Source organism: Silurus aristotelis, assembly GCF_946808225.1.
Source record: "Silurus aristotelis genome assembly, chromosome: 1".
In the NCBI taxonomy this organism is placed as follows: Eukaryota; Metazoa; Chordata; class Actinopteri; order Siluriformes; family Siluridae; genus Silurus; species Silurus aristotelis.
In genome coordinates this window covers 16854490-16882196 of record NC_139574.1, presented here as the reverse complement: position 1 = coordinate 16882196, position 27707 = coordinate 16854490, and the positions used below count along the sequence as shown (strand labels likewise).

Here is a 27707-nt window from a genome sequence, read left to right as displayed (position 1 = left end):
GTTTTTCATTTCAGATTTATGAATCATTCATACTTTTGCCAATGTCAGTTCTTTTGGAAATTCTACACTCTTTTTTTGATATTGACATTCAGAAAGTGTTTCCATTCCTCATAACTGCCACGAAACTCCAACCTGTCACTCTTCTCCAAGCCTCAGATTTGAATAGACTGGAAAATTATGTGCAATTCTTTTTTTACTCTTTTTTTTTTCCTAGAAAGCCCTGGATCTAATATAATTATTAATGAGGTGCTTTATGTCACTGTATGGGAGATAGAGAGAGTGGGTGGAGGGAGCAGTTGGCCTGAAGAATACTATGCCATTTTGCACGGCATAAAAAAGCCGCGCTATTGCTCTTTTAATCACAGTCAGTTAAAAAAAGAAGTAATTGTCGCCTGCAGGGCTGGTCTGCATTTGAACCTTTACCAGCTCGCATTGCAGACATGAACAGTCAAATAGCACTCTTAACTCACAGCAGGAAGCTATCATTCTCACTAACCCCTTTCCATCCGCCCTCTCACACTCTGCTTTGCTTCAGTTCTCCATTTCTCTTGCTTGCCCTCTAACTTGATATTTTTTCTCGATCTCCTGCCAGGTTTCTCCCTTTCTATATAGACTGTGCCCTTTTTTTTTTTTTCAAGCCAGCACACCTCATCTTGCAAGCCCATTTCTTGATTTGTCACCTTCTCTTTTGTGTCAAGGCCCACTGTCACATATGTTCAAACCCGGGCTTCAAAGGGATGGACAGAACTGTCTGTTTCTGTCATACAATTATACATCTCTTTCTATCTCTCTTTCTCTCTCTCTCTCTCTCTCTCTCTCTCTCTCTCTCTCTCTCTCTCTCTCTCTCTCTCTCTCTCTCTCTCTCTCTTTTTTCACAGAGGTGGTGCTGGTGTCAGCACCGGCTTGGTCAGAAAACCAATTTCTTTTTTTTTTTTTTAGAAACAGGCCACTTTTCAAACCATTTAACAACTGAACCATGATGTAATCGGATGTGTGTGTTTACTAATGCAGAGCTTAAAGGTAATAACAACTGTGGAGGATTTTACAAGGCCTACCTCTAATCGCAAATGTTTAAACACTCTCATACTTCAACATGTATACAAAACACAGCCATTAAAGACAGGAGGCTGGCACAAGACATTTTGTTACTTGCAGCTTCAAGTGTGTACTGTAGCTGCCAACAGGTAGTACTGTAGGTGTTAGCATCAGCAGTATTGATCCAATTCTTTAACACTGTATTCTTTCTCTTGTTTCTTCCTTGTACAATGGATTTACAGTAGCAGTATTTATTTTTGCTTATATTAAAAAATCATCTGAAAAACCTTTGCCATAACTCAGGTCTTATTAAAATGGTGGTCACGTAGATATATCCAAACAAACAATTCAGGATTTATAGAACACTTTTTAACTGTTATGATTTGTAGAAATCTTTGTTTTCGAAGATTTGCAATCTGTCAAGTTCTTCTGGGTGTTTGGAAAACGTTTTTTTTTTTATATATAGACTTTTGTATTTGTAGACATTTTTACAATGTTGATGCAATATTATTAGCTGGAGGAACATTAATGTCTATATTTTTCAAACACTGTGAATATTGAGTCATAAAATACTTGCAGAAGGTACAATCATTGTTCCCTGTTCACTAGACTTTCTTAAAATCTGCTGATAACACTAATTCTTAGTTTCAAAACAGTTGTACTTTTGGTGCTGGGACCCATTTCCTTTTCCTGGTTAAGAGTTAAAAATGTTGTGGTGAAAAAGTCCAGAACATTTCAGGCTTAAGCATAGAATCTTGTGCAGGTAAAATGGGAATCTCTCAATGTATATCTCTTCCTTCATCTTCCTTTCCATCTCTCTTTCTCTATTTCTTTTGCACACACACACTCCCTCCTTAAACTCTTGACACTCACACCCAGGCTTTTCTTCTGCCAGTCCTCTATTAACTAAAGCTCACACTCTCATTGCGAGAGGTTCTTACTACAGCAGTGAAATTCCAGCAGCTGAAGGTTGATGTGTATGTGTGGAACAGCACACAATCTCTCCATCTCTCCCTGTTCTCTATTTCCACACAGCTTTCACTTTCAGCAACTTCTCCCCTCCCCTGCTGCCCTTTTATCCCTCCATTCCTCCATCCACTCCAGAGTGAAGGGGGACAATTATGCTGAAAAAAAGACAGAGAAATGTGTCAGGTCTCAAAACAAAAACCTGGCAATTTGAACATTAAACCGGCTATGAGCGTGAAGACAGCAAGGCTGGCCAAGAATGCGTTTTTTTTTAAAGTGGGTGGTAAAACACGTGTTTATCCTGCACTAATGAATTCTTAAAGTTCAGTAACTTATATCAAGGTAAAACTGTAATGCAACCGAACAATCAGTATAGAAATTGATGGTATATTAGTATTAATGAGAGCATTATACAAAGTTCTGTTTAATTTCACCTTAATTGTGTGTGTGTGTGTGTGTGTGTGTGTGTGTGTGTGTGTGTGTGTGTGTGTGTGTGTGTGTGTGTGTGTGTGTGTGTGTGTGTGTGTGTGTGTGTGTGTTCACAGCAACAGGAGCAGGATCCCACTAACTTGTACATCTCCAACCTGCCTGTGTCCATGGATGAGCAAGAGCTGGAGAACATGCTTAAGCCCTTTGGCCATGTCATCTCCACAAGGATACTACGGGATGCCAGTGGAGTCAGCCGAGGAGTTGGCTTTGCCAGGTATCCATGGACACAGACACAAACTAGCTCATGTGTGTGCCATTAACCTAACTACTGAATAGTGCAGAATGGCTCAAATTCAAATGCTTGAATTATGAATGTGTATGAACATCTTTCTTTCTTTCTGTCTTTTTTTTTTCTTAATTTCTTTGCTTTCTGTCATTTCTCTCTCTCTCTCTCACTTTCCTTCCTGTGGCGTGTGTGGGGTGTGTTGGCTGGTGTTCAGGGTCACTGGCTGTGTAAGAGATCCCAGCAGAGACTCACGCTCCACCACTCACTCAGTGTGTGTGTGTGTGTGTGTGTGTGTGTGTGTGTGTGTGTGTGTGTGTGTGTGTGTGTGTGTGTGTGAGTGCACACCAGCCAACCAATTAGCCATTCAGCCATGATTGGGTGAACAGAGCTGAATGGGGCCTCACAGAACAGTACAAACACACTAGAGAGCAGAGCTAAATGCAAGAGACAAACATTAAATAACCTCTGCATGCTTTCTCTCTCTCTTTCTATCTCTCTTTATCTCTCTCTCTCCCTCTCTCTCTCTCTCTCTCTCTCTCTCTCTCTCTCGCTCTTTCTACAGTATCTTTTAAATGCTATGTTTATCTTTCTCGACATTGAAAAATGCCTTTAGAAATCAGTATATCGCTTTTCCAAATGCACTATTTTTATCACCACCTCCTATCAATTAGACAGAATCATGACCTGTGTCTCAAATTGCCTGCATTTATACAATTCTAGACCAAATGGTTCTGTCTAGCCTATGTAGACCTCTGTGAACAAAGGTGATTTCTTTCCTCGAATTTACCAAGTTTATAATAAACCGCTGTCATTAGGTGTTTATTATTATCATTAGCTACTATCATTATGAACTTATGAAGGTTCAATTTAATTGTAATTGAAGCTTAATAACTCCAAAACAAATGTAAATGATGTCAACAGTAAAAAATAATGTCAACCTGATGTTGACTCACAGCAGTTTTAGTAAAAGGAGGGATAGTGATGTTTATAGGATATTCTGTTCTGTATTTGAACAAAGGGTTGAGAATCTGTGCATGAAAAGGTCAAGAATGAAATGCAACAATGGCTTCAGTGAATAAATATGTTGGAGATGTGCTTTGTATTTTAATATCCGGATTGAATGTAAGATATAGATGTGGTATATTTAGATATAAGGTTTTATTAGACATAAACATCTAGGGTGATCACAGTGACAAATATGAAGCATGCATTTTACTACCTGCATAGTGTATTGCATTAACAGAAAAAATTAACTGTGGCGTGCCAGACATGCTTTGCACAAACTCGTCAAATCATGAACCTGAGAGGAGGGGGATTTTGTAGCAGATAATAATATTCAGCATTTCAGAATAACTGCTGTTAATGAAATAGATAAAGTGCATGGTTTTTTATTTAATTGGAAAAAGACAACCAAACTTTCACTGCAGAAATGTTGAGCAAGTTATCCAGCTCATGCTGGATGGTGGGTTATTTCATTGATTCTATTAGATCTACAGTACCTATAAAAACATTTGTGGAATAAAGCATAATTGGATTTGTGGTTTTTAAATAATCAGTTAAGGTGGTACTATTATTTTACCCTATCACATTGTCTCTGTAATTCAAATGAAATTACAGATTATGACCGATTTTAAGTTTATTAAAGTATGACACATCATACTATTTCTTCAAATATAGATTAATTTTATGTTGCAAAACAGTTTTATCTTTTCTTTTTTTCCTCAAAAACCATTCCATGATAATTTCCTTTTCTCTGTTAAATAACTGCACTTTAATAATCCTTGTTGTTAGATTCAAATTTTAAGATTTATTAATAATGTCTCTTGGAGTTAATTGCTACTATAGAAATTACAAATGACACTTAAGGGAGCACATTAATATAAAAATGAGACCTGTCTTGTAGCCAGCGTTATTTTCTGGGCTGCTGTACAGAAATGTTATCAACACTTCTGATTTCAACACTGCTGTGGTGCTCTGGTTCTGTGGTTGACACACTGTACTGTATTTTTCTAAATCTTCCAGTGAACTACATGGAATTTACTGTACATTTCATTATAGGTGGCATACACTAGTATGAGATTAGTGTTAAAATAGTCTGAACTGCAGAACAGATTCGAAGCTGATTTACTTTAGAGAGTTAGAATGATCACAAATCTCCTAAACCTCTCTCTTTCTCTCCCCTTTCGGCTTCTCAGAATGGAGTCCACTGAGAAATGTGATGTGGTGATTCAGCATTTCAATGGCAAGTTCCTCAAAACCCCTCCAGGAGTGCCAGGTACGACTGACAGCTGAATGCTGCTCTGCACTACAACTGAACAATGGCGTATCGTTAAAACACTGCAGAGGTTCAGAGATCAAATCCCAAATGTGTAAATGCTACCTGTGTCCTCGTGTCCTTAGGCAATGCATTTGACCTCATTCCCTGTAGAGAGAGGAGGCTGGATTGCTAAGCTCGCTAACGCCCTCCAACTGCACACTGACACACTGACTGGTGTTTACATTCAGTACTAAGATGCTTTGTTAATGCATTTCCAGTAAGTTTAAATGCTGATATGGCAAAGTCCATGTAGCCCATGTGATTATGGCAAATGCCCATGATTTAGTCCAGTTTTACAGTTTATTGAACACAACCTTTTATTGGACACTAATGTCACTGTCTCTGTCCTCAATTATTAAAAAAAAAACTTGCAAACAGACAGACAGACAGACAGACAGACAGACAGACAGACAGACAGACAGACAGACAGACAGACAGACCAACTATACTTTCCAATGTGGTTTCCCGGAGGTCCATGATGTGTTTTGCAGTGCAGGTGTAGGTTTTTATTTCTAAGCTCATGGAGTTTTTCCTACAGGTAGAGCAGAATACAAATAAAAAAAACAACATATGTGTGTATAGCTGTGATCTCTTCATGTATGTTTGTACCTGTTTATTTACACAGAAAGCAAAAAAAATGCATATGGCAGAGCAGAAGGGAAATAAAAAGAGAGAAAGAGACAGTGCACAAGACAGTGAGACAGAGAAGGAGAGAGCATAGGCTGTGACTCTGGCAGTAGCTGTATAATTTGCAATGTGTACTGTGACGCCCAGTGTCAAAGGCAGAGGCAGGTGGATGATGGATAGCTTCTTCTCCTCTCTCTCTCTCTCTCTCTCTCTCTCTCTCTCTCTCTCTCTCTCTCTCTCTCTCTCTCTCTCTCTCTCTCTTTTCTCTCTAAAAGACTCCTTCCCTGCAACCTACTCCCATTTCTGTCAACCTCCAATTTACTGCCTTTATGTGTGTGCTTGTGAGTGTGTGTGTGTGTGTGTGTGTGTGTGTGTGTGTGTGTGTGTCTATCTGTGAGTGCCTGCGTTTGTGTTTTGCGTATACCTATGTGTCACGTATCAAACCAGCCATCCCACAGGCAAGACGAAATCTTTGTTATGTTTAGAGCATTGCTGTTTCTCAATTGTGTAAGCAAGTGATACAGTTTCCCGGAATAAATCTTGGAAATATCAGGTTCACCGGGTAACCTTAGTTTCTGTATGTCAGTATGGATTATTTGGGAAAGGGGTAGCTCACTGGTTAAGGCATTGTTTTTTGAGAGTTGTTTCAGTCTCAAAACTGAATGAAATAAACAAATATTAATAAAATGAACAATAGCTTTGTATTGTAATGGGACATTTCGAGCAGTAGCATGCATGCTAGTTTAGAAGGGTTATGTGGCTAATATCCACATAGCACTAAATGCAATATTGTTTCTATTATAGGGATTATAACACTACTTCTCTTAAGCATGAATAAAACATGCTTATAATGCTGTTATAGAACAATAATTAGTGACATGGTGGTGCACTATTCCAAGAAACACACTACTCCCTTAAGTGTTTTATTCTTTTTTGCCAAAGCAATATTTCAACAATAACCTGTTTGTTTGTTTTTTATTAGTTTTTTAGGGCTGTCAATCAATTAAAATATTCAATTGTGATTAATCGCACGATTGTCACGAGTTCACTCGTGATTAATCGTCATTTACTCGCACATTTTTTATCTGTTTTAAATGTACCTTATTTAATACTTTTCAGGTTTTTAATAAACTAATCAACATAGGCAGGGTCACATAAGTATGCTTTTTGCAAATGTATGTTTATTATTAGTGAAACCAAACTCAACATAGAGCATGAAGACTAAATATTCTTGTAAATATTTTAAAGTGAATATTGTGTTTTAAATTACGTAAATCATCAGGACAATAAACTGAACTTTTGCTATGTTTCCACACGGACAGTTTTAATTACCGGATGTGTGCATCATGGTGCAAATGGAGAATTGGCACATTAGTAAAACAATTGTTTAGTGAGTCATAATTCGTTTTTGGTGAATAAATGTGTGATGCATTGAAGGTTTTTATTATTATTATTTTAATAAATAATTATTTATTTATAAAATTATTTATAAAATTAGAGTAATCATTGCATTAATTAAGCGTTAATAAAAATTTATTTTTTATCTACATAATAATGATTATAGTGTTATGTTTTTGTTAAATCACAGTATGTTTTGAGAACATTAACTATTAAAACCACATCTTTTTTTTTAATGAGACACATGATTAAAATTTAAAAAATTAGAGATATGAAACTCAAGACCCTCAACTTGTCTGTACTGACTGTTCTTTTAAATTGCTGCTTGCTCTAGGATTTTTCTATCGGTTTTACCCTCTGACTTTAGCATCAGCATGCAGATTTAACAAACAGCCATGTTTTCTAGGAGAAACACTAATTACAGATATTTTGGTCATGGTTTGCCCTGGCAGATTTATTCTAACAACATGCCTGCATTAAAATACAGATATTTTTATTAAATGATATATTGTATACCAGCATAAACATTTGCATTGCATTTATCTAAGATCTTCTTTTTCCCCGAAGATTGTTTTTAATTAAGGATTTGGATCACACACAGATGAAAGGTTCAAGGAGTAACTTTTGGCACCGAGTATACTGGGAATGGATAGAAAAATCTCAATTTTCTGTGCATTACAGTCATTTGGGAATTCTATGTAGTGCTGAAGTTGTCAAAAATCTCCTTATTACAGACAATGCAGCAATAAAAGATCCCCCCGGCCACAGAAGGTTCAACAGCTCCCTGTGGTTAGGGGTGGCACATTGTCTTTAATTTCTTCCCTCAAATCTACAATAAAAAACTGACTTGGCATTTCATTTATAAATTGGTTTTGTCAGTCTTTAAATATGCTGTATATTAATGCATGTTTCAAAACTATGCAGCTGCTGCAAACTATGTTTTTTACCCATGCTTGGGTCATTCAAACACAATTTTTTCATGAGTGATGAATAGTTCATGCAGACGGAAAGTCAGTAATTACTATCAGGCTTGATAAACCAGAATAGGTGGAGTGTTTGGAAAACAGAGATCTCTGTTGACCCCTTTGATCATATCACAAGCGTAAAAGCCTCTTCATAATAAAATCATGCTTATCAGTTTTAGCAGCTACATAAGAACAGACGTATTTGTATATCCTTCATACAACCATATACACAATAATTGTGGCATTCAAGAAAACCCTAAATGTTCATAAAAACTTGATATTAAATCGTTTGTGTAGTTCAGTTCCATTCACCCACACACACATATGTAAAACATTTTACACACGTACACATTTTACAGATGTTTATAAAATCCAATTATCTTGTATTAATAATGTTAGCTATGCAATATTTAGGATAGATAGATAGATAGATAGATAGATAGATAGATAGATAGATAGATAGATAGATAGATAGATAGATAGATAGATAGATAGATAGATAGATAGATAGATAGATAGATAGATAGATAGATAGATAGATAGATAGATAGATAGATATACAGCTCTATAAATTAAAAAGAAAATTTATATTATATGCAAAATGTATCTAAGGCACAATATATGTGGGATAGACTTATTTTTAGATTTACAATTTGATTATATACATACGATATAATTTATACATTTGAATGTTCCTTTATCTCTTTCTGAATGAAAGGAGGTTGAACAGTCTGTGATTGGGATAAGAAAGGTCCCTGATGATGTGACCTGCTCTGCGCAAACATATACTATAGTGAAGATGCTCAATGGCAGGTAGTTGGGTGTCAGTAAGGCATTGGGCAGATTTCATCACCCTTTGCATGGCTTTCTGATCACACACTGTGGAGCTGCCATACCACACTGTAATCAATTGTAAACATTGAATATGTTAATAATATAGATAATATAGATAGATCAATACTCATTTTCATCTAGACATTTATAAAAGAAAAAAAAAACACTGAAATGACTCAGTGTACAAATACAGTAGGTTCTGTTATCACTGTATTTTCTATTAAAACTTAACATTGCTTTAATAGACTGGCAGTGACCAATAATATATGGTGTGTATTAAGCTGTAATACCTTTATAGTGCAATATACTTCCTATTGGGTAGAAAAAGTGGTATGAAATACATTTCCACTCTGCTCTGAATAAAAAAAAAATGCTTTTCTATGCTGTCTATCACCTAATTAGAGTATGTGTGTGTATATATATATATAATTATTATTTATTATTATTTATTTAATTAATTTATTGCTTCTAAAATTTGCCTGCAGAGATGTCATGCTGTTAAATACTATACTGTATATTTTTTCATTAGTGTAGATGTGTATCAAAATAATTTACACTTCTACCTCGGAGAAAATGAGTTTTTGCAGTTTACTCATCATTTTAGCACTGCTTGGACAAATTTTATGCAAGTTGATAATCTGAAATGAACTGTGCCATGTACACATCTGGTAATTAACAGGAGATGCATGTAAAAATACACACGAGAGTACATTGGAAATCAGTCCTTCTGAAAGCTAAAAAAAAGTTTTGTATAAGTTGTGAAAGTATACCACAAGATTGATAAACAAGCCCAAATGTTTGGCCATTAGATGATTATGACTCTTGTAGGTTACAGCACAACCACTCAGAGTGGCTTCTTCAAAAGTATGAAAACCCAACAAGTGTTTTAGTTGTAAATCAAAGTGTCTTCAGACCAAAAGGAGGACCTCTGGTTATTTCTGTGATTATGTGGTCTGTCTGCAACTTATACACAAGTTTCAGAGCCTAAATTCAGGGCTCAAGGTGATAAAAGAAGTGTTATCATACCAGTGACTGGCTGTCAGTTGACACAAATACTTTTTGGCTGCAGAAGGAATTAATATGGGGGGAAAAAAAGTTTTGCAATAAGCTCCTGAGATGAAAAGAAGCAAGTCAAAAGAGGGTCCCAAGATATGATTTATAACCCTGCTCAAAAAAATGCTGCCTTTCTTAAGTCAGGGATAAAACCTATCCTCCTCCTGCACCGTAATGGATTCAGCCTTGAAAATGAAACGCGGCATTTATTGATATCCAGGTTTAATGCTCAAAAATAGCGCCTCATTGATTTTCCCCCTGCCTCTGTGTAACAGAATGACTGCTGCGCATCGGCTGGAACTGATGTGGCTCTGCTTTAGAAAATGATGATAGATCTGTTGCGTTTGTGTTCCGGCTCTCTGTCAAAGCGCAGCGTAGTGTACACAAGTGAAGGTCCCTTTCGAAAGAAGCATAGTTTATTAAATCAGGCCTGATAGAGATGCTTCCTCTGCATGCTCCATTCTCATTTCTGCTACATGATCGAGTAGTCATTGTATTTCGATAGACACTTTTAAGACATGCAGTCTATATCTATTTATTTTAGTGAGCATGTGCATGGCAATCATTACTGTTTTTGTGTGTGTAAAAGGACACAGAAAAGGTCATGGTATACCGGGTGTGCTCCTTGTTCTATACTCTCTCTCTCTCTCTCTCTCTCTCTCTCTCTCTCTCTCTCTCTCTCTCTCTCTCTCTCTCTCTCTCTCTCTCTCTCTCTCTCTTTCTTTATCTCTCACTATCTTCCTTCAGGTGTAAGTTTGTTTTCTGGGCTCTAGCTTACACTGGCTTTTCTAACAGGCCACAGTGGAGACATCAGACCTGCACACATACTTCTCATAATTACTCATGCACTCAGACAACATGCTGATGCTGTGGGAGATAATGATTACCACAGAGCAATGTTGTGACCCCCTCTCCCCTCACCCCCAAACATACAAACATGCACCTCTAGTTATTGTCTGGGGAGGTCCATGCAACCTTGCAATTCTGCTGACGGTTCTCATCTAGCCAATGGACTCATGTCTCTTCATCTCTTCCCACACACACACAGGCAACTTTGCACCGTATATCCAACCGAACCACCTTTGATGACTCCCTGATTAAAAAAAAAAAGCAGTGATGGCTGCTAAAGAAACTGTATGCAATAGCTAATATATTATTAAATAATACAATCAGAAATGCAGCATTAACATTATAAAGCCTTTATGGTTGGGCATTAAAGCACAGGGTGTTATGTCACAGTTATAAAACAGATTACGCATCCACATGGCAACACACTCGGTGATAGACAGATAGACAACACACTATTTTTCAAACTTCCTGAGTTTCAAGTCCGTAATCATGCTGTGTCTTTTCTGAATAGCGAGCATGGTAGACAGAAAAGCTGTTTCAATTCAAACAAATCTTATTGTTCTGTTCTGCCTTCATTTATACTTTGATTAGACAGAGTTTATTTCGAGTTTCTCCTCCTAAGGCATTTTAAAAAGCTATTTATCAAGAAAGCAATCTTCCATCTAATTTGTAAGACCTGCTAAACTATTTGACATATGTCTTTTTGATCACTGCTGATAACATGTTGTGGCTCTCAGAATAAAGCAGGCTTAAATAAATGACCACAAATGAAGCTGAAATGAAAGACCATGTGGATGTACAGACTGGGGAAGAAAGAAAGCAGCACCAGCTTTGTGTCATTACCATTCTGTGTATTTGTATGTACAACTGTTGGTGGTGCTGTTGCTCTTGATGCAACAAAAGAAAAAAATAATAATAATAATAATACACATTTTCAAGCCATTTGGTAATAGAAAATAAGATAACATCAAACTATCAAAGCACATAGTTCTATTTCCTAAGCATGAAAGGCATGCTGGAAAAAAAATCCAATGCCTTTGGGATATAAACTCCTTTCATAATCTATAGGAGTGGTTTTATTCAGACAGACTTGCTATTTGCAGTGTGTCTGCATGGGGATCAGCTGGCCCGAGACAGAGCATGCTGGTTTCTCGAGTAATCGAAGGCACTAATGAGCACTGGACTCTGACCGACGTCTGATGTTTAGACAGTGTGTTTAAGGCACACACTTCACAGAGTGGAGGGCTGAAGGAGGGGGCTGGTAAAGAGATGTGCTAATGAAGCAGTTTACTTTCTCTGGCCTTATTGCCGAGCGTAATGGGCCATGGTGCTCTCCCTCCGAATGCTTCCATCCAACTTTCTCTTTCTCTTTCTCTTTTGAGAAACTGAGAAAACACCTGCACTCAATAGAGCAGTAACTGGCTGCATGTGCATGTTTGCATGCCAAATCCTTCTGCTCTCATTTTAAGAATTTCCAAAAATGTTCTTTCACACATTAAACAAATCCAAGCTGTGCACAGGGAGGAGGGAACATAACATGTGGTGTGATGGCCTTGTTTAAGCATGATCCAACTGTGCTTTATGGTGGTTGAGTTAGTGTGGGTTCATTATAACTCATGGGATGGTGGAGGGGATCGTGGAATATCATTTTAACCATAAAGGTTTTGAATGCAAAAGCGAGCTGGTGCATGTCCTCCATCTGTTTTTGGATGGCTGTTGTGGCCACACACTTACACTATTACACCCATAACCTTGATTTAGGACAGATTTTAAGCCTGCCTGATTCCTCCATTCTTCCATCATGCCATAACACATGATTATGAACTTTAATTAGATTTTTCCCCCTATTCCTAATTTGTTCCTTCTGCCAATTCCCACCCACCTGCCTTCTTTCCCATATCATACAACGAGACACGTGAAGCCAGCCTCCGCATGTCTTCTGTTATCAACACTACACATTTGAAAGGCCATGATTCGGTAGAGTCAATGTGATTGACAGGGAGAGAGTATGCCATCCCACCCACTCAGAGAGCATGGCCAATTTTGCTCCCTTGGCACCCAACAATTTGGCAAATGCTATTCCATTGTGCCACTCAAGAGCCAAGGCCTTTTTTATTTTTGGAAAGTTTCAACAATCGCATTTTTTTACACAGTCCAAATTTTCCTTACCCTCTAAACTCAGCGTTTTGTGTAAGTTCTCATTTTAGACACACAATACATGTTATATGAGAGGAACATTACCATAACCACGAAAAACAAAACTAATAGTCCGGTCTGAATGTTCATGGAATTTTAGTTTTTTCACTTGTTTTAAGAATCAACTAAATGTCCTTTAAACACACAGCAAAAGTAATATTAATTTTTTGTCTCATTCTGTTGTGGTATTACTTTTAGATCTGATAATATGTTTAAAATTAATTTTGTTTCCACATAGGACGGTCTTTTTACTTCAGGGTTTAGTTGCTTTGAGAAGGATTTTAGAAAGATGATATCCTGGTCCCATACAGAAATCTGATATATAGCAATATATGCAAAGCACATATATTGCATACATGTTCATGTTTGGATTTCACAGATATAGAAATATGTCAGATATTTGTACATGTATATGGCACATATATTTCAAAATATTACAAAAATATTTTTATATCTGTAACATTTTTTTTTTAAATACAAATATATATTACGCATATATGCGTATAGAATACAACCAGCCGTTTTAGTTTACCTTGTCAAGGAACAATACTATAGAAATGAAACTTGGATATATTTTAGAGTAGTCAATGTGCAGCTTTTCTAGCAGTATAGATTTACTGTCCTCTGAAAATAACTCAACATACAGCCATTCATTTAAAAAAAGCTGGTGACAAAAGTGAGTACACCCTAAGTGATAACAGCTCTACATCACTTAACCATGCAAAGCCACATGTTCTATTTATCATGTTCATGTTTTGTCTGCTTGACAAAACCATACAAATTTGTTTATCTTGTTTTCGAGCAGTTAAAATGTGGTGCTTTGAGTACAATTCTCTCATACTGACCACTGGCTGTTCTACATGACACCTCATGGAAAAGAATCTCTGAGGATTTACAAATTAGAATTGTTGCTCTCTACAAAGTTGGGCGAAGCTATAAGAAGATCAGTATCACCCTAAAACTGAGTTACAGTACAGTGGCCAGGGTCATACAGAGGTTTTCCAAGACAGGTTCCACTCAGAACAGTTCTCGAAAGGGGCGATCAAAGAAGTTGAGTCCTTGTGCTGTGTGTCAGGTGCAGAAGCTGCTTAAAAAACATACGCATTTGTGCTGTCAGACGCATGACTGCCGTTTTTTCTGGCTTTACTTTTAGAGGTTATAGAAGCGGAAAGGTCTGCTTGTCCCATACACGTAGTGCACAGACCATATACCGCACACTGTAACAAGTCGGTTTGCATGCCCATTGTCCCAGAAGGAAGCCTCTACTGATGTTGGTTCACAAGAAAACATGCAAACAGTTTGCTAAAGACAACCTTTTAAAAAAAAAGCATAAATTACTGGAACCATGTCCTGTGGTCAGATAGTGTCCAGCATGAGTGGCGATGCCCTGGTGAGGAAAACCAAGAAAATTATGTCTTGCCTACAGTCAATCATTGTGGTGGTAGCCTCATTCTGGGGCTGCATGAGTGCTGCTGGTACTGGGGGAGCTGTGGTTTATTGAGGGAATCATGGATTCCAACATGTACTGTGACATTCTGAAGCAGAACATGATGCCCTCCCTTCAGAAACTGGGCCAAACTAATGTTTTCCAACATAATAATGACCCCAAACTTTCCACCAAGATGACAACTGCCTTGCTGAGGAAGCTGATGGTGATGGATTGGCCAACTATGTCTCCAGACCTGAACCCGATTGAGCACCTGAGGGCATCCTCAAGTGGAGAAGCACAATGTGTCTAACATACAGCAGCTCCCTGATGTCACGAAGAGGATCCCAGCAACAACCTGTGCAGCTCTGGTGAATTCCATGCCCAGGAGGATTAAGGCAGTGGTAGATAACAATGGTGCTCACACAAAATATTGACACTTTGGACACACTTTTGACATGTTCACTTAGGGTGTACTTGCTTTTGTTGGCAGCTATTTAGACAGTAATGGCTGTATGTTGAGTTATTTTTAGAGGACAGTAAATCTATACTGCTATACAAACTGCACATTGACGACTCTAAAATATATACAAGTTTTATTTCTATAGTATTATTTTTTGGGAAGAAACACTTAAATGGTTGCTGAAATGTGAGGGATGTATTCACAAAAGTTATCATTGCATGGTACAGTTTCATTTTGCACTTTTTCTTATTATATGGAACTTGATTGTACCAAACTGGAGTCAAAAATGATGGAATAATGTCCACTTCAAAACTCACATATCATATAAGTCATATATATAATTCAAAAGGAGAGAGAAAACAAGACACATCAACCTTTTATAATAATAAGCCAGAGTCAAAAATGCAAACATGTGGAATGATGTAAAATTGATGAGGTCTCTGAAATAGTAGAAAACAGCCAATAGTTGGATTTTTTTGTAATAAAGTTACAACTCAGCATGAAAATGCATGTTTCACTTCATGTACACAATTTGTTTTAACATGAAATCAAACTTTTAAATGTAGATAACTTTCATACACAGTCAAATAAGGTTGTTATTCCAACGTTTTGGCATATTTGCAAAAGATATTTCTAGCAAAGTAAAATGAACGTTGAGGTCACAATCATACACGTAAATTTGCTTGAATATGATGCATAAAGGCACCCATATATATATATACACATACACTGTAAGTATCATTTTAATTATATGTTCATATATGGCCATATATCAGATTTCTGTATGGGGTTAATGGTTTTGTGACTTCTTTATACATTTCATTAATTTTATTACCAATCAGGTATCATAGTTAAAGTTGCCTTTATTCAGTTTAGGTTATCAGTTGGATTATTAAAATATTGTTAGTTATTATTGTAACTAACTATTCCAGTGCAAAATAATGATAAATGGCATTCAAATCTGTATTGTTGATTATCCCTTGAATTTCACTGTTCACATTTAATAAGCGTTCGATCAGGGAAAAGCGTAGGATCTTTGCACAGATCTATGAAGAGCATGCTTTAATTCGATATAATTGATTGATTAACATAGGCTGCTCCTGCTGAGTAAATGCCACACTGGATTTGCTATTAGTAGCAATATGCTAAATTAACCTTTACAAACCACCACAAATTTGGAAAGAAATTCAATTCATATCCTAAAAATTCAATTCACAGTTTGCAAGCCGCATGTGGTACATGCGTGCTACTGTAAAAGTAATTTTTAAACTGCTTGGCTGTTTTATTTTATTTCCGTTGTGTTTCCCCTTAGTGGTTAAGTGATTGATTTAGCTGCGATGTGACATACATGGGCGAGCCGAGATTATCACGTTTATAGCAGATAGAATTCTAATACGGCGGAGAGAGTGGGAGTAAAATGATCCTTCAGTGAAAACGATCGGATCTCGAGTGCTCTAATAGCTGTGTGTGCGCCTGACCTGGGAGGAGATAGCAGCCAACAACAGAGGGATTTAGGCTTTGAGAGGAAGCCCATTAAGACATCCTAATGTGCTTTTCTTTATGAAGCTTTAATTGAAGCTGCTAGATGACTCATGCATGTCTAAATCAGACTGATTTGATTTCACACACAAACACAAGCAAGCACGCATGGGCACATACACATCTTCATCCTCAATGACCTGCCAAATTAACAGAGCTTTGCTTTTTGCTGTCGTCTTTATTCTGCATATGAGAATTGAACAGGACAGCTCATTCTTTAATGACCAGTGATTTTTTTTTTTTATGCAGACGGTAATGTATTTCCTCTTAGGGCAATGTGAACCCAACGTCCTAATGGAGTGCACGTCTGGCTCAGCTAAGGAATAGTGCATTTTAACAGAGGACACAAACAATGCACCCACCCACCCTCCTTCCAGACGTCTGTCGCTTTTTTTCTCTCCGGGTGAAGGAGAAGTGCTTGATGCGAGGCTTGTAAAGTTAGTGAGATCACAGTGCAGTTCTGTGCATTTCAATAGCCCGCTCTATGAGCAAGCTACAGGGCTGATCTCCCTGTAGCCCAGAGCTCAAAACAACAGCACACAAACAGTGGCAAAGCCATTAAAAGGCAGGAAGTGGGCAGGCTAAGATGATTATGCAGACTTTGTATTCTGCCCACTAACACTCTTGCTCTGTGTATCTCCAGCTCGTCTGCCATCTCCCATCTTTCTGTCTCTCTCTCTCTCTCTCTCTCTCTCTCTCTCTCTCTCTCTCTCTCTCTCTCTCTCTCTCTCTCTCTCTTTCTCTCTCTCACACTTTCTCTCTCTCTCTTTCTCTCTCTCTCTCTCTCTCTCTCTCTCTCTCTCTCTCTCTCTCAATGTCAGAGGATATCAAACAGTCCGCTGGTATTTACCTGCTTTCGCCCCAAAATAAACAAATCCAGGCTCTGGTCAAATCGCTTTCTCTCTCTCATTCCAGATTCAGGGCTCTCAGCTATTTTTTATTCAGCTTTCATTCCCTCAGCACTTCATTTGCAAGGTTTTTGCCCTTCACACAATTTATCTGATTTACACTTTATAGATGAACATATGATTTGTATATTTATTTGCTGATATTTTTTATACTGCAAGGCACATACATTAAATTGGAGATGAGTTGAGAATGAATGGCATATCTGTCTATTCCGACTTGTGAATACTTGTGCTTGTTTGCTGTTTTGTATTTTTTTCTTTGGGTTTTTGAAGGTATATTCTCTTGTATCACAGAAATGTGGAAATGAGCTCCATGCTCCTAATAAAGCAAACATGTGGCAATGTATTTAAAAAATGTTTGCATATGTCTAGCATATGTCCTGCATTCCAGCACAGTGAGAGTGTTGTTTTTATTTTTTATTTTTTTGAAAGGGGATAAATAAAAATAATTAAATAGCAGTTGCAAGAACAACACTGTGGTTTATATTTCAAGATGTTTGCAACATACAATCAGGCTAAGGCATGTAACTGCACTTGTAAAAAAAAATTCCACACATTTTCATATGGACACATCCATCCTAGATGCCTGCATTCATCTGTACTCATGTGTCCTGTTCTGGATCATTTAGCTATATCTGGTATTGTACTTTCCACAATAGAGGCACTTTGCACTCCAATCAGAGAGAAATCTATGTGCTCTCTCTCTCTCTCTCTCTCTCTCTCTCTCTCTCTCTCTCTCTCTCTCTCTCTCTTTCTCTCTCTCTCTCTCTCTCTCTCTCTCTCTCTCTCTCTCTCTCTGTCTCTCTCTCTCTCTCTCTCTCTCACCACCCGCCCCCAGCTTGTGCAGTCTTCTGCAGCATTGGCACTTGAACAGAGGCATGCAGCGGCTGCTATTAGAGCGTGGGCGGTGTGGAGACACCCGCGTCGTCAGGGTCACACACTCCTCCCACCCACACCTCGGCACACACATGCCGAGAATGAGAGCACACAGAACACACTGTGCCAGGACAAACACCACACTGCCTGTTGGTAAACAAGACCATTTTTTTCCCACATTCTGAATGTGGTGCAGCACACCCTGTTCCAGCACAACTGCAGCTAACCTCAGCCCAGCTGAGGAGGTTAGCAGGATGTTTTTTTTTAACATTGAAGTTCTTTGAAGATCAAGCTAAAAAAAAATTCAAACATTTGTTTGTAAACGATTCATCCCATTCAGTCATACGGAACTTATCCCTGGCACACTTGGCATTCATTGGGAATAATGCACACTGAATGTAATGGCAGTTCATGTAATGTATATTGTGTTATAGTGACCTTTGCTGCATTGTTGCATCTGGAAGAACATTAGGATTATCTTCTTTTCTAAATTAAATACGTTTTCAGAACATTGTGAAAATGTTAAAGAATTACATTACATTAAAGTCATCAAATTTTGTTTGGGCAAAAACTGGGCGGCTCTCAACAAGAGATCCCATCTGGATTGTCTAGTGGTTACCTTTTATATCTTCTCACCACCATCCCTCTCAGAGTTGCTTTTGGACTGGAGCGAAAGAGTGAGAGGATGGATAAATGATGACGGACTCGCCCTCTTTCTCTCCTGCAGGAATGTGCACCGCCCACAGAGAGACCTGCGGGTCTGTGGGAGCACAGCATGAGCTGGCAAGCTGGACGCGGATCCTTTCAATTAGAAACACATGTACGTCTTCTCATTTGAGCGGCTCTCCATCGCCTCTCACTCACTCCTCTGCTTGTGTCTTCCTCCCTTTCCATTAGAATGCCTGTTGTTCCATGACCCAGAGTTAATAAACAGCTTGGTTAGAGCCGTCAGTTTGGGTAAATGTTTTCAGAACACTAAGCAGCAGACACTTATCCACACAAGCTAAAGCACATGTACACCAGCCTACTCAAAGGCAAGCTCCAGATTTCCTGAACATCAAGTTTTCTCTGCATTGCCCTCCTGCCTGTAGGCCAGTCCTCACAACACAGGAAAACTCTCTTGAGCTGTTTAGGGAAATGCAATTGAGTATGGTCGCGCCAATTCACCATGCATGCCTGTGTGTGTTTCTGTAGTTGTGGGGAACAAATGGGTTTACAACGAGAATGTCTTTGAACTCTTATCTGTAGTAAAAATGAGTGGAAAAGACTTTGCACTTGTAAAATAATACTCACTATCGCGTTTTAAAAGTGCGGTCAGAATCGAGCATTTGCATGCGCAAGAAAATGAGATGCTGGAAGTGTGCAAGCAAAAAAAACGTGCCTAAATCCCTAGATATGTGGAAATGTATAGAATAATGTAATGTGGGGGAAAAAAAGAGAACAGTAATTTAAATGCTGTTAAGGCATGGTGCTGCAGTGCGTAGCATTGCCATCTCACAGCTCCAGGGTCCTCCAATCTCCCAAGCGTCCAAGTAGGTGGATTAGCTAAGATAAATTGCCTGTGTGAACGTGTGTGTGCATGGTGCCCTGTAATGGACCTATTTAGGGTGTTTTCTCTGCCTTAATCCCAGTGGCTGGTTCAGGATCTCTTCCCAGGATAATGAGGTTTCCTGAAGTTGAATCTGTTTATAAACAGTATGTTGTGAGTGTGCAACTGTGTATATTTTGGAAAATGATTAGCTTACATCAGTCCGAGAGCTTCTTTTTTATGAGTTGATCACAAAAAATCATATATATGTTCATGTGTATATACTGTACATATTTATATATGGTCATATAATATAGATATAATCCTAAGATTCTCTGTGCCTACATTTCCCTATTTACTGTAAATTTGCTGCAGTGATGTGTTAGAGGAAAATCTAGAAAAAAAACATTTTACTTATATACCCTTCTTGGACACGAAAGCTTGAAACCGCAATAATAATTCAAACGTTATGATTTAAAATGATGTGAAATGAACACAAATATAGCACATGTCTAGTGTGTATAAATCTTTCCAAAAATATCTTCTGGGTAGCTTAGTCATTATTTGGTCATCTGCCACACCTGATAACAAGCCCATAAATGGAACAAGTATTGAAAGTGTAAAAAAAAAGGCTATAAATATTGGTTTTATTCATAATAATTTTCTGGCCAATGATTTGATATTAAGAGCACTAAAGAATAATATTTGATTAATATGTTTTTTTCAGGTGGGTATGGTATGTCCTACAAAACAGTTTCCTAAGATTTCTTTTTAGGCTTTATGTGTCAGGTGCATGTGTAGATGCATGCTTTTTTTTCATAGGTTGCAGGGGGTTGTGTCGTGGTTAAGTTCAGAAAGTATGATAGTGGAAGCAGACTGAAAAAAACACTCAGATTATTTATTAAAGTCTAAGGTAGTGAAACCCAGCTGTCCTCGCTGCCATCATTACACCTCTTCACCCCACTGGGTGCATACTTCTGTGTGTGTGTGTGTGTGCACATGATTGTGTGTGTGTGTGTGTGTGTGTGTGTGTGTGTGTGTGTGTGTGTGTGTGTGTGTGTGTGTGTGTGTGTGTGTGTGTGCATCTAAAAAAATTCCCTGGGTGATATCCAGAGTCTGTTAGTAAGTCCAGTATAGAAGATCAAAAGTGCAGATTTAAAACGCATCACTGAGAATCAGCAGTTAAGGTTCAGGGCATCTTGACTAACAAAATAAATGCGGGGAAAGCCAGGCAGCGAGTGCTCGTAAAATACCCTTGGTTATTTCTCTGGGCTCCAAAAACAGTGAAACCCCCTGAGTTATTTGGCCTCCCGACTTTATGACACCATTGTTTGTTATTTCAGATTTAGCCCTTTTCCCACAGTGCTGGAAAAGGACCTTAAAGCAAATCTTTGACTTTTTCACTCCATCAGCTGAATCTCTTTCTCTCTCCTGCTTTCTCTCTCTCTCTCTCTCTCTCTCTCTCTCTCTCTCTCTCTCTCTCTTCTCTCTCTCTCTCTCTCTCTCTCTCTCTCTCTCTCTCTCTCTCTCTCTCTCTTATTATCCCATTGTTTGCACTTGGCTAAGAGAGAGAGGGGGGGGAGTTGCTTGTGCTAACATTTTGTGCATGCTGTAAATGCTGTGATCTGCTCTGCCTCTCTGGCTGTCTCGCTTCCAACAACAGACGTGCTTGTGCACAGGTCTTATCAGCACAGGGCCGTGCGAGTCTGTGTGTGAATGTGTGTCTGGGTAATATGAATGTGATGACAGGGCTGCAGGTGTAGACCCACACAGTCCAGGCAGGTGAACGAGTGAGCTTGTCTCCATCTCTTCACTCACACAGTAATATGTGATTCGAAGTCCTATTTGACAGCCCCACAAATTCATCCACGTCCTCAATTCTCTTCTCTTCTCTTCTCTTCTCTTCTCTTCTCTTCTCTTCTCTTCTCTTCTCTTCTCTTCTCTTCTCTTTTTTTTTTCTCTTTTTCTCTTTTTCTCTTTCGTTCTCCTTATTTCTTAAATATCCCCTTCTCTTCTCTTTTTTCTCTTTCGTTCTCCTTATTTCTCAAAAATCCTCTTCTCGTCTCTTTTCTTCTCTTTTTTCTCTTTCATTCTCCTTATTTCTCAAATATCCTCTTCTCTTCTCTTTTCTTCTCTTTTTTCTCTTTCATTCTCCTTATTTCTCAAATATCCTCTTCTCTTCTCTTCTCTTCTTTTCTCTTCTCTTCTCTTCTCTTCTCTTCTCTTCTCTATTTGTGCTGTTCTCTGTTGTGCTTTAAAACGCCATCAGTAAGCTATAACTGTGTTGCCTTCATTACATCTTCTCATTAGTAAACCAATTTTGAAAAATGTCATGAAAAATGCATGGACAGTTCTTACTGTTGTGCGCAGAACCTCTAGGTGTTTTTTACTGTTCTATGTTAGTGTAGCTTGATACATGTTTAGGCATGAATCTTTATTGCATATTTGCATATGATCAAAAATGAAACAGGATGAATGTCCCAATGGAGAGATATTAGTTTTGTTGAACAATCTAGCTCTGGATTGTTTCGGCTTCTCTCTAAGGCGCTGAATATGGTGAATGTTTTCTTTGCCTTGCCGAGGTACTTGCAGAGGTGAGTGTAACGTCGTTTAGCCTTAAGGCTGGATTAGTCATTGGAGTTGACTGCACAAAGACCACATAAAGGTTGTCCGGCATCTATCAGCACTCTTTGGCAGATCATATCTTCTTACTGAAAGTTTTGCTTGCTCAAAATGAGTTTTTTTTTCATCTGGTTGCTGCGGAAACAAAATCAGTTTAACGAAAGGCTCATAGGACTTTGTTCCGAAAGAAAAAATGAGCACAGAGACACTTAAAGTGTTCCAGGAACACATATTAGTGTATTTTACAGCCTACACTGTTGCTTAAATGTGTGTAAAATGAGGACACAGAAACAGAGAAAAAGAAAACAAATGTGTGCTTGAGCTTAGAGCTGACCTTTTCTGGAGTACAATTGTTTTGAACGCTTGTCAAATTTAAAGATGTGAACTGGTCATAGTTGGCTCAAAAGGTCATGATCCTAGATATGCACTTGCACAAGCATAAAAATCAAACAACTTTTTCATTTTGAAGATATCACTGTTGGTCAGAACTTGGGACTGTTATAATGTTTAAGTTATTTACAATCGCGATTACCGTGCTTATTTTTTCAACACTATCAAGAGCTGGGCTTTGAAGGTGTGCCAGCAAGCTTGTTTTGATGTTGGAGGTTTGAAGGGAACACATGCCAAGAGTGGAGTCTGAGCATCTTAGCAGAGAGAATGGGGGCAGCATAGGATGGAATGAATACAGAAAAAGAGAAAAGAAACACGATGGGAATCAAACTTCAAAAGGGGACTTGCGTTTTCCATTCCAGCTCTGCAGGGTCTTTGGAGTTGTGCGGATACCCGAGGTGTAACATTTCCTTTTTGTTCAAACCCCTGACAGTCATCGTTGCTGAGGTCATCACCTCTCCATTAGCCTACTGACGATGACCTTTAGCAACCCCGCTCACTCGCTCTCACTCTACACACGAGCTGACTGATGTTTTCTTTCCCATTCTCTTCCTCGCTCTCTCTTTTTTTCTCCAGCGCCCACAGAGCCGCTGCTGTGTAAGTTTGCAGATGGGGGTCAGAAGAAGCGACAGAGCCAGAGCAAGTATCCCCAGAATGGTAGACCGTGGCCTAGGGAAGGAGAGGTGAGTTTCTCTATCCTTATCCTTTTCACTATACTACCTTTCACCTATAATACATTAGTTCAGGTCAACATTTTTATTTACATTTTCTACTTTTACATTTTCAATTAACCTAAACTCCTAAACACTAAACCCAACCCCCATGTTTAAGGTTTTGGAAGTAGAAATCATAAAGTAATGAGTTTTTTCATTCATTAATGTAATGTCACTTACACATTTAATGTAATGCTATTTACACAGCAATATGCATAACCCTTAACTTTGTTAGTGTATTATTTAATGTGTTAATCAAATGTATAGCACATATAAATGTAGTTTAAAAATAATTTAAACTCATGTTCAATTATATTGAAGGGTAAGATACACTGAATATTTCTAAACAGACTGCATGACTCCAAAATAAAAAAAAAAAAACATGGTCAGTGCCATATTTTTAATAAGTAGGGAAAAGAAGGTGAGGTTAACCCCTGAAGACAAACACCAAAACGCATCGGTTTGACAAGGCAAGAAGAGCTGTGAGACAAAAGAGTCTGTGTGGAGAGCAGCAGTAGAATCAGTGAGATGAGAGGCACCCGCTGCTAAGCATGCCCTCTGATTCTGCTTGGGGGTAGAGGAGAGGAGAAGCGAGGAGCGAGGGATGAGAGGAGAGCAGAGGAGGGGGTTGCTGCTTTGATTGACAGGCACATCTGGCCCTGTTTAAGCTCTCTACCTCCCTCTCAGTCTTTTAATCTTTCCTCAGCTCGTTTCTGAACTGTGAAGAGAGGCGACCCCACAGCAGAGCAAGAAGTGCTGGCATTTTCTGGGCAGCCCGGCCATTGGCATGATGGCTCATGGAAACATGCCAGATGCCAGTCTAGGCCACAACCACTGTGAGCTCCATTACCCAAACCTGGCATGGGGCAGGAGTTTGCCTAGACTGACTCAGACAGGTGTCTGTGTTTGTACAAGAGCTCTATACTCTAACACCCCAGAGGTCCTCAGAGAGAAAAGAGGACTTATAATACAGTGCACACATGGGTTGTTCCAGCAAATCTCCCACTATTCCCTGTGTTTTCTCCCCTGCTGAGAGCCTGGCATTGTGCACAGACCTATTTATTCGTGTCCCCTTAAAAAAAAAGGGGTCGGCCAGTGCTGCCCTCTACTCTCATTCAATTAGCCGCCATGGCTCTGTCAACATGAGTGATGTCCCTTGCAGACTTGTAAACAGCAAATAACTTTGTGCCATATCAAACTGAAGCAAGCCTGGCTCTTGCTGGCCCGACTCTGCAAGGTAATAGATTCACCGTTACAAGGCCTGGCCCAAGCTCTTAAAGACATAAAATGTATTTGGCCAGACAGTCTAGACCCTCGGCCGACATGACTCAGTATAATTTACAGCTTCTTTCTCACTTCAGTGTTAATCCCTTCTGTATGGACACTTTTTTTTTTACTATTTATTTATTTTATTTTTTATTTTTATTTTTTCTGTTTGTTTTTCAGAGTGGCATGGCGTTACCCTATGACCCTGCCGCAATGCAGAATGGGTAAGTCTATTTTTAGTTTTATATTTTTCTTCCAGACACACTTGGTTTATTAGTTTCCTCCTCAGTTGCCATGACAGTATTATAGAAAGGGGTGCAAAAGTCTGAGGCATGATGACTAATTCTCAAGTGTAACCCACTCCCAAACACGCGCACGCAAGCACACACACAGAGAAGCTGTCCTGTCCCATCTGCGTTTGTGCTGCTGTTGCACTGCAGGGTGTAAGTGTTTCGTCAGGTACGGGCTGCAAGGCTGAATGTGACTGCTTGTGTAAGGGAAATATGAGCTTTGTCTTTCTGCCAGCTCTTCTGGCCCTGATGCCCATGATCCTGCCCTCCAGAGAGCAGATCGAGCCCCTCTTCCTCTGCAGACTGACACAGCATTTACCATCTCACACATGCACACATACACAGATAAAAAACGAGCAAGGTTAGTACCTCACTATAGAAGAAGAGGAAGAGAAGTATACAATATGTGGAAGATCGTGCATTAATGTGGCTTGAAAGACAACCTGGAATCAAAGCCAATGTTTTTTTTTACCTTGTTAGTTAATGTTCACATTCTTCATGATTCACTAATATGTGATTTTAGTCATTGCATTGATTTTCTTAACTTTAATTGTCTCCAGATTTTATTTTTTTATTCTTCATCCAAGGTCAAACAAGTGAAAAAAAAAAAATCAATCAGTAATATCACTGTGCTCATTTTTTTAGTTCAGTTACAGCTCAACAGACGGGAGCATTACTCTTTCTGAATATTTAATTTCGCTCTAAGATACAGTACAATGCAGAAGAAAAAATGCATTATATGTTTCATATTATTTTTCAAGTTGTCCTTAACTCACTCAAGGGAGCCAGAAAGAAAACCCACTTTCTGTTTCTCCATGGTAAGATTGACCAATTTGTGCATTTCTGATATGTCCAGATCATATAAACCTAATCACGACGACCTCTCGTAACAAGTCATGAGCCGATTCTGCAGTATTAGTAATGTTCTGTTCTCAATTAGACCTTTCCAATTGTTTAATGGGCCATCTCATCTTACTGACAGGAGGTCGTAGCTGCTAATAGCTAACATAAATAAGAGCCGAGCTGCAATGGTCTTAAACCAGAATCGCATGTGAAAACCGAATGTGACTACTGAAACTTGAACGGGTATCCCATACCTCTCTCTATTTTTTTTATTGCTCTAATTGGCCATATGCCTTCATTGGTGTAACATGTGACACACTTAGAGGTTGTCATATGCTGGGTGTAAGGAGCAGAAGCTAAGAGAAGACAGCATTTCACTCCCAATGCTCCATTACTCAGCCGCCAGGCGCACCAATCGATATAGCATAGCAACAAGCCTACCAAATGAAACATGTCCGCTCTGGGTACACAATGCTAAATAAAGTCATGGTCCATCGCTCCACCTTCAGACAGCCATAGGGAATAACTGGATCACACACATTCACACCACACTGTATAGCAAGTGCACACGCATACACTTCACCTTCAGAGACATGAAGTGAAACGAGACCTTGTTCTCTCCTCACAAACGTGTAAAAGCTTTTAAGTAATTTTGTGCTGCGTGAGCTTCGGTCATTATACATGACTGATGTCTGGCTGTGTGTGCGCAGGTTCTACTCCTCTCCATACAGTATCTCCACCAACCGCATGATCGCCCAGACATCAATCACACCATTCATTGCTGCCTCTCCGGTTTCCACATATCAGGTAAAGTCATATGCTTCTGATTTATTATACATACAGTATGCGTAGGTGGACTAGTACCTTCTTTGGGGGAACTGTCGACTAGTCAACACGGTGAAAAAACAGCGATGCAGACAGTAAAAGGTGCAGGCAGAATGTAGACAAAGCAGGTTAAATGTTCTTTGTTAGTCTGAATATATTCTAAACCACTTTCCACGGTCAACCGCGAATCGTATCATTCTTTTCCATTGCTTTATTGGAACGTTATCACTTTGAGATCACTTTTATGGTTAAGTATAGAGTTTTGCACTGGACTGTATTTAAATCTGCCCATTCCCTGATGCATTCTGACAAATCTTGCCCACTCCTGCAGTTATTTTTGTGGTCTTTTTATGTTTAATAAAAATCTAATTAAAATCCCTGCACTGTGGCATTCCTTTGTGAATTGCAGTGCGTGGGGGGAAAAAAGTGCATTCCTTGCCAAGGGTGCTACGTCACTATTCAATCCAGTGCCGGACAATTTTGTGGGTGGCTGTCACAGCTAGTTTAGAACCTTCACACACCAGGTGGCAGAGGCCATTCCAGACTCATTATCAGATGCTACTCTGAGTTGAACAGGGTGGTTCAACTCCTGGGTCATTATCAGCCTGGAGAAACCTCCCAGGCATTGCTGTAGGCATTGCATCCTCCACCTAAGAAAAAATGAACAAGCTCTGTTGATGGACAACAGCTTTTGTCTCAGTTCCCGAATAGATAATTTTATCTCAGCCAAGATACGTTTGCCACCCTGTCGCCCACCAAGGAGCATTTTTGTCAAATAGTGCACCCTTAAATAGTGTAATATTGCACACGTGTAAATAGTGTTTTCTATTTTGCCCACGTATTGCACTGACTTACTTGATCATTCTCACTGTCGCCTATAAAAGCACTGAGGCTGAAAATGTAATGTGTATGGCGGTTAATTGAAGTACTGATTGACGCATAGATGCTAAAAACTACTCGTATCCTAATGTTAAGCGCACGGTTACTAAACACAATTCTTGCTTTTATATGCTGAGTTATGAACTTTGATTCAGCCTTGACCGGCAAGGGGAATGGGAGGGGG

At 38.9% G+C, this 27707-nt stretch overlaps 1 protein-coding gene and 1 long non-coding RNA gene across 5 annotated transcripts in view; one reads left to right on the top strand and one right to left on the bottom strand.

The window, feature by feature from the left end:
• rbms3 (RNA binding motif, single stranded interacting protein) overlaps positions 1–27707 on the top strand; it is a 130613-nt gene that overhangs the window by 85713 nt on the left and 17193 nt on the right. For 2 of the 4 annotated variants that reach the window (XM_083547586.1, XM_083547585.1), the window contains exons 5-9: positions 2547–2704; positions 4912–4991; positions 23284–23390; positions 24867–24910; positions 26530–26626. In XM_083547586.1, the coding sequence (XP_083403712.1) occupies positions 2547–2704; positions 4912–4991; positions 23284–23390; positions 24867–24910; positions 26530–26626 (486 nt within the window). Of the gene's footprint in view, positions 1–2546; positions 2705–4911; positions 4992–23283; positions 23391–24854; positions 24911–26529; positions 26627–27707 lie in introns of all 4 variants that reach the window. The other 2 variants (XM_083547584.1, XM_083547583.1) reach the window with 1 other exon arrangement.
• Positions 875–27707, bottom strand: part of LOC310730850 — a 69839-nt gene continuing 43006 nt past the window's right edge. Inside the window, exons 2-3 of the long non-coding RNA XR_014534982.1 lie at positions 5483–5565; positions 875–2159 (exon numbers count right to left, since the gene is read on the bottom strand). This is a non-coding gene — a long non-coding RNA (uncharacterized lncRNA). The remainder of the gene's footprint in view (positions 2160–5482; positions 5566–27707) is intronic.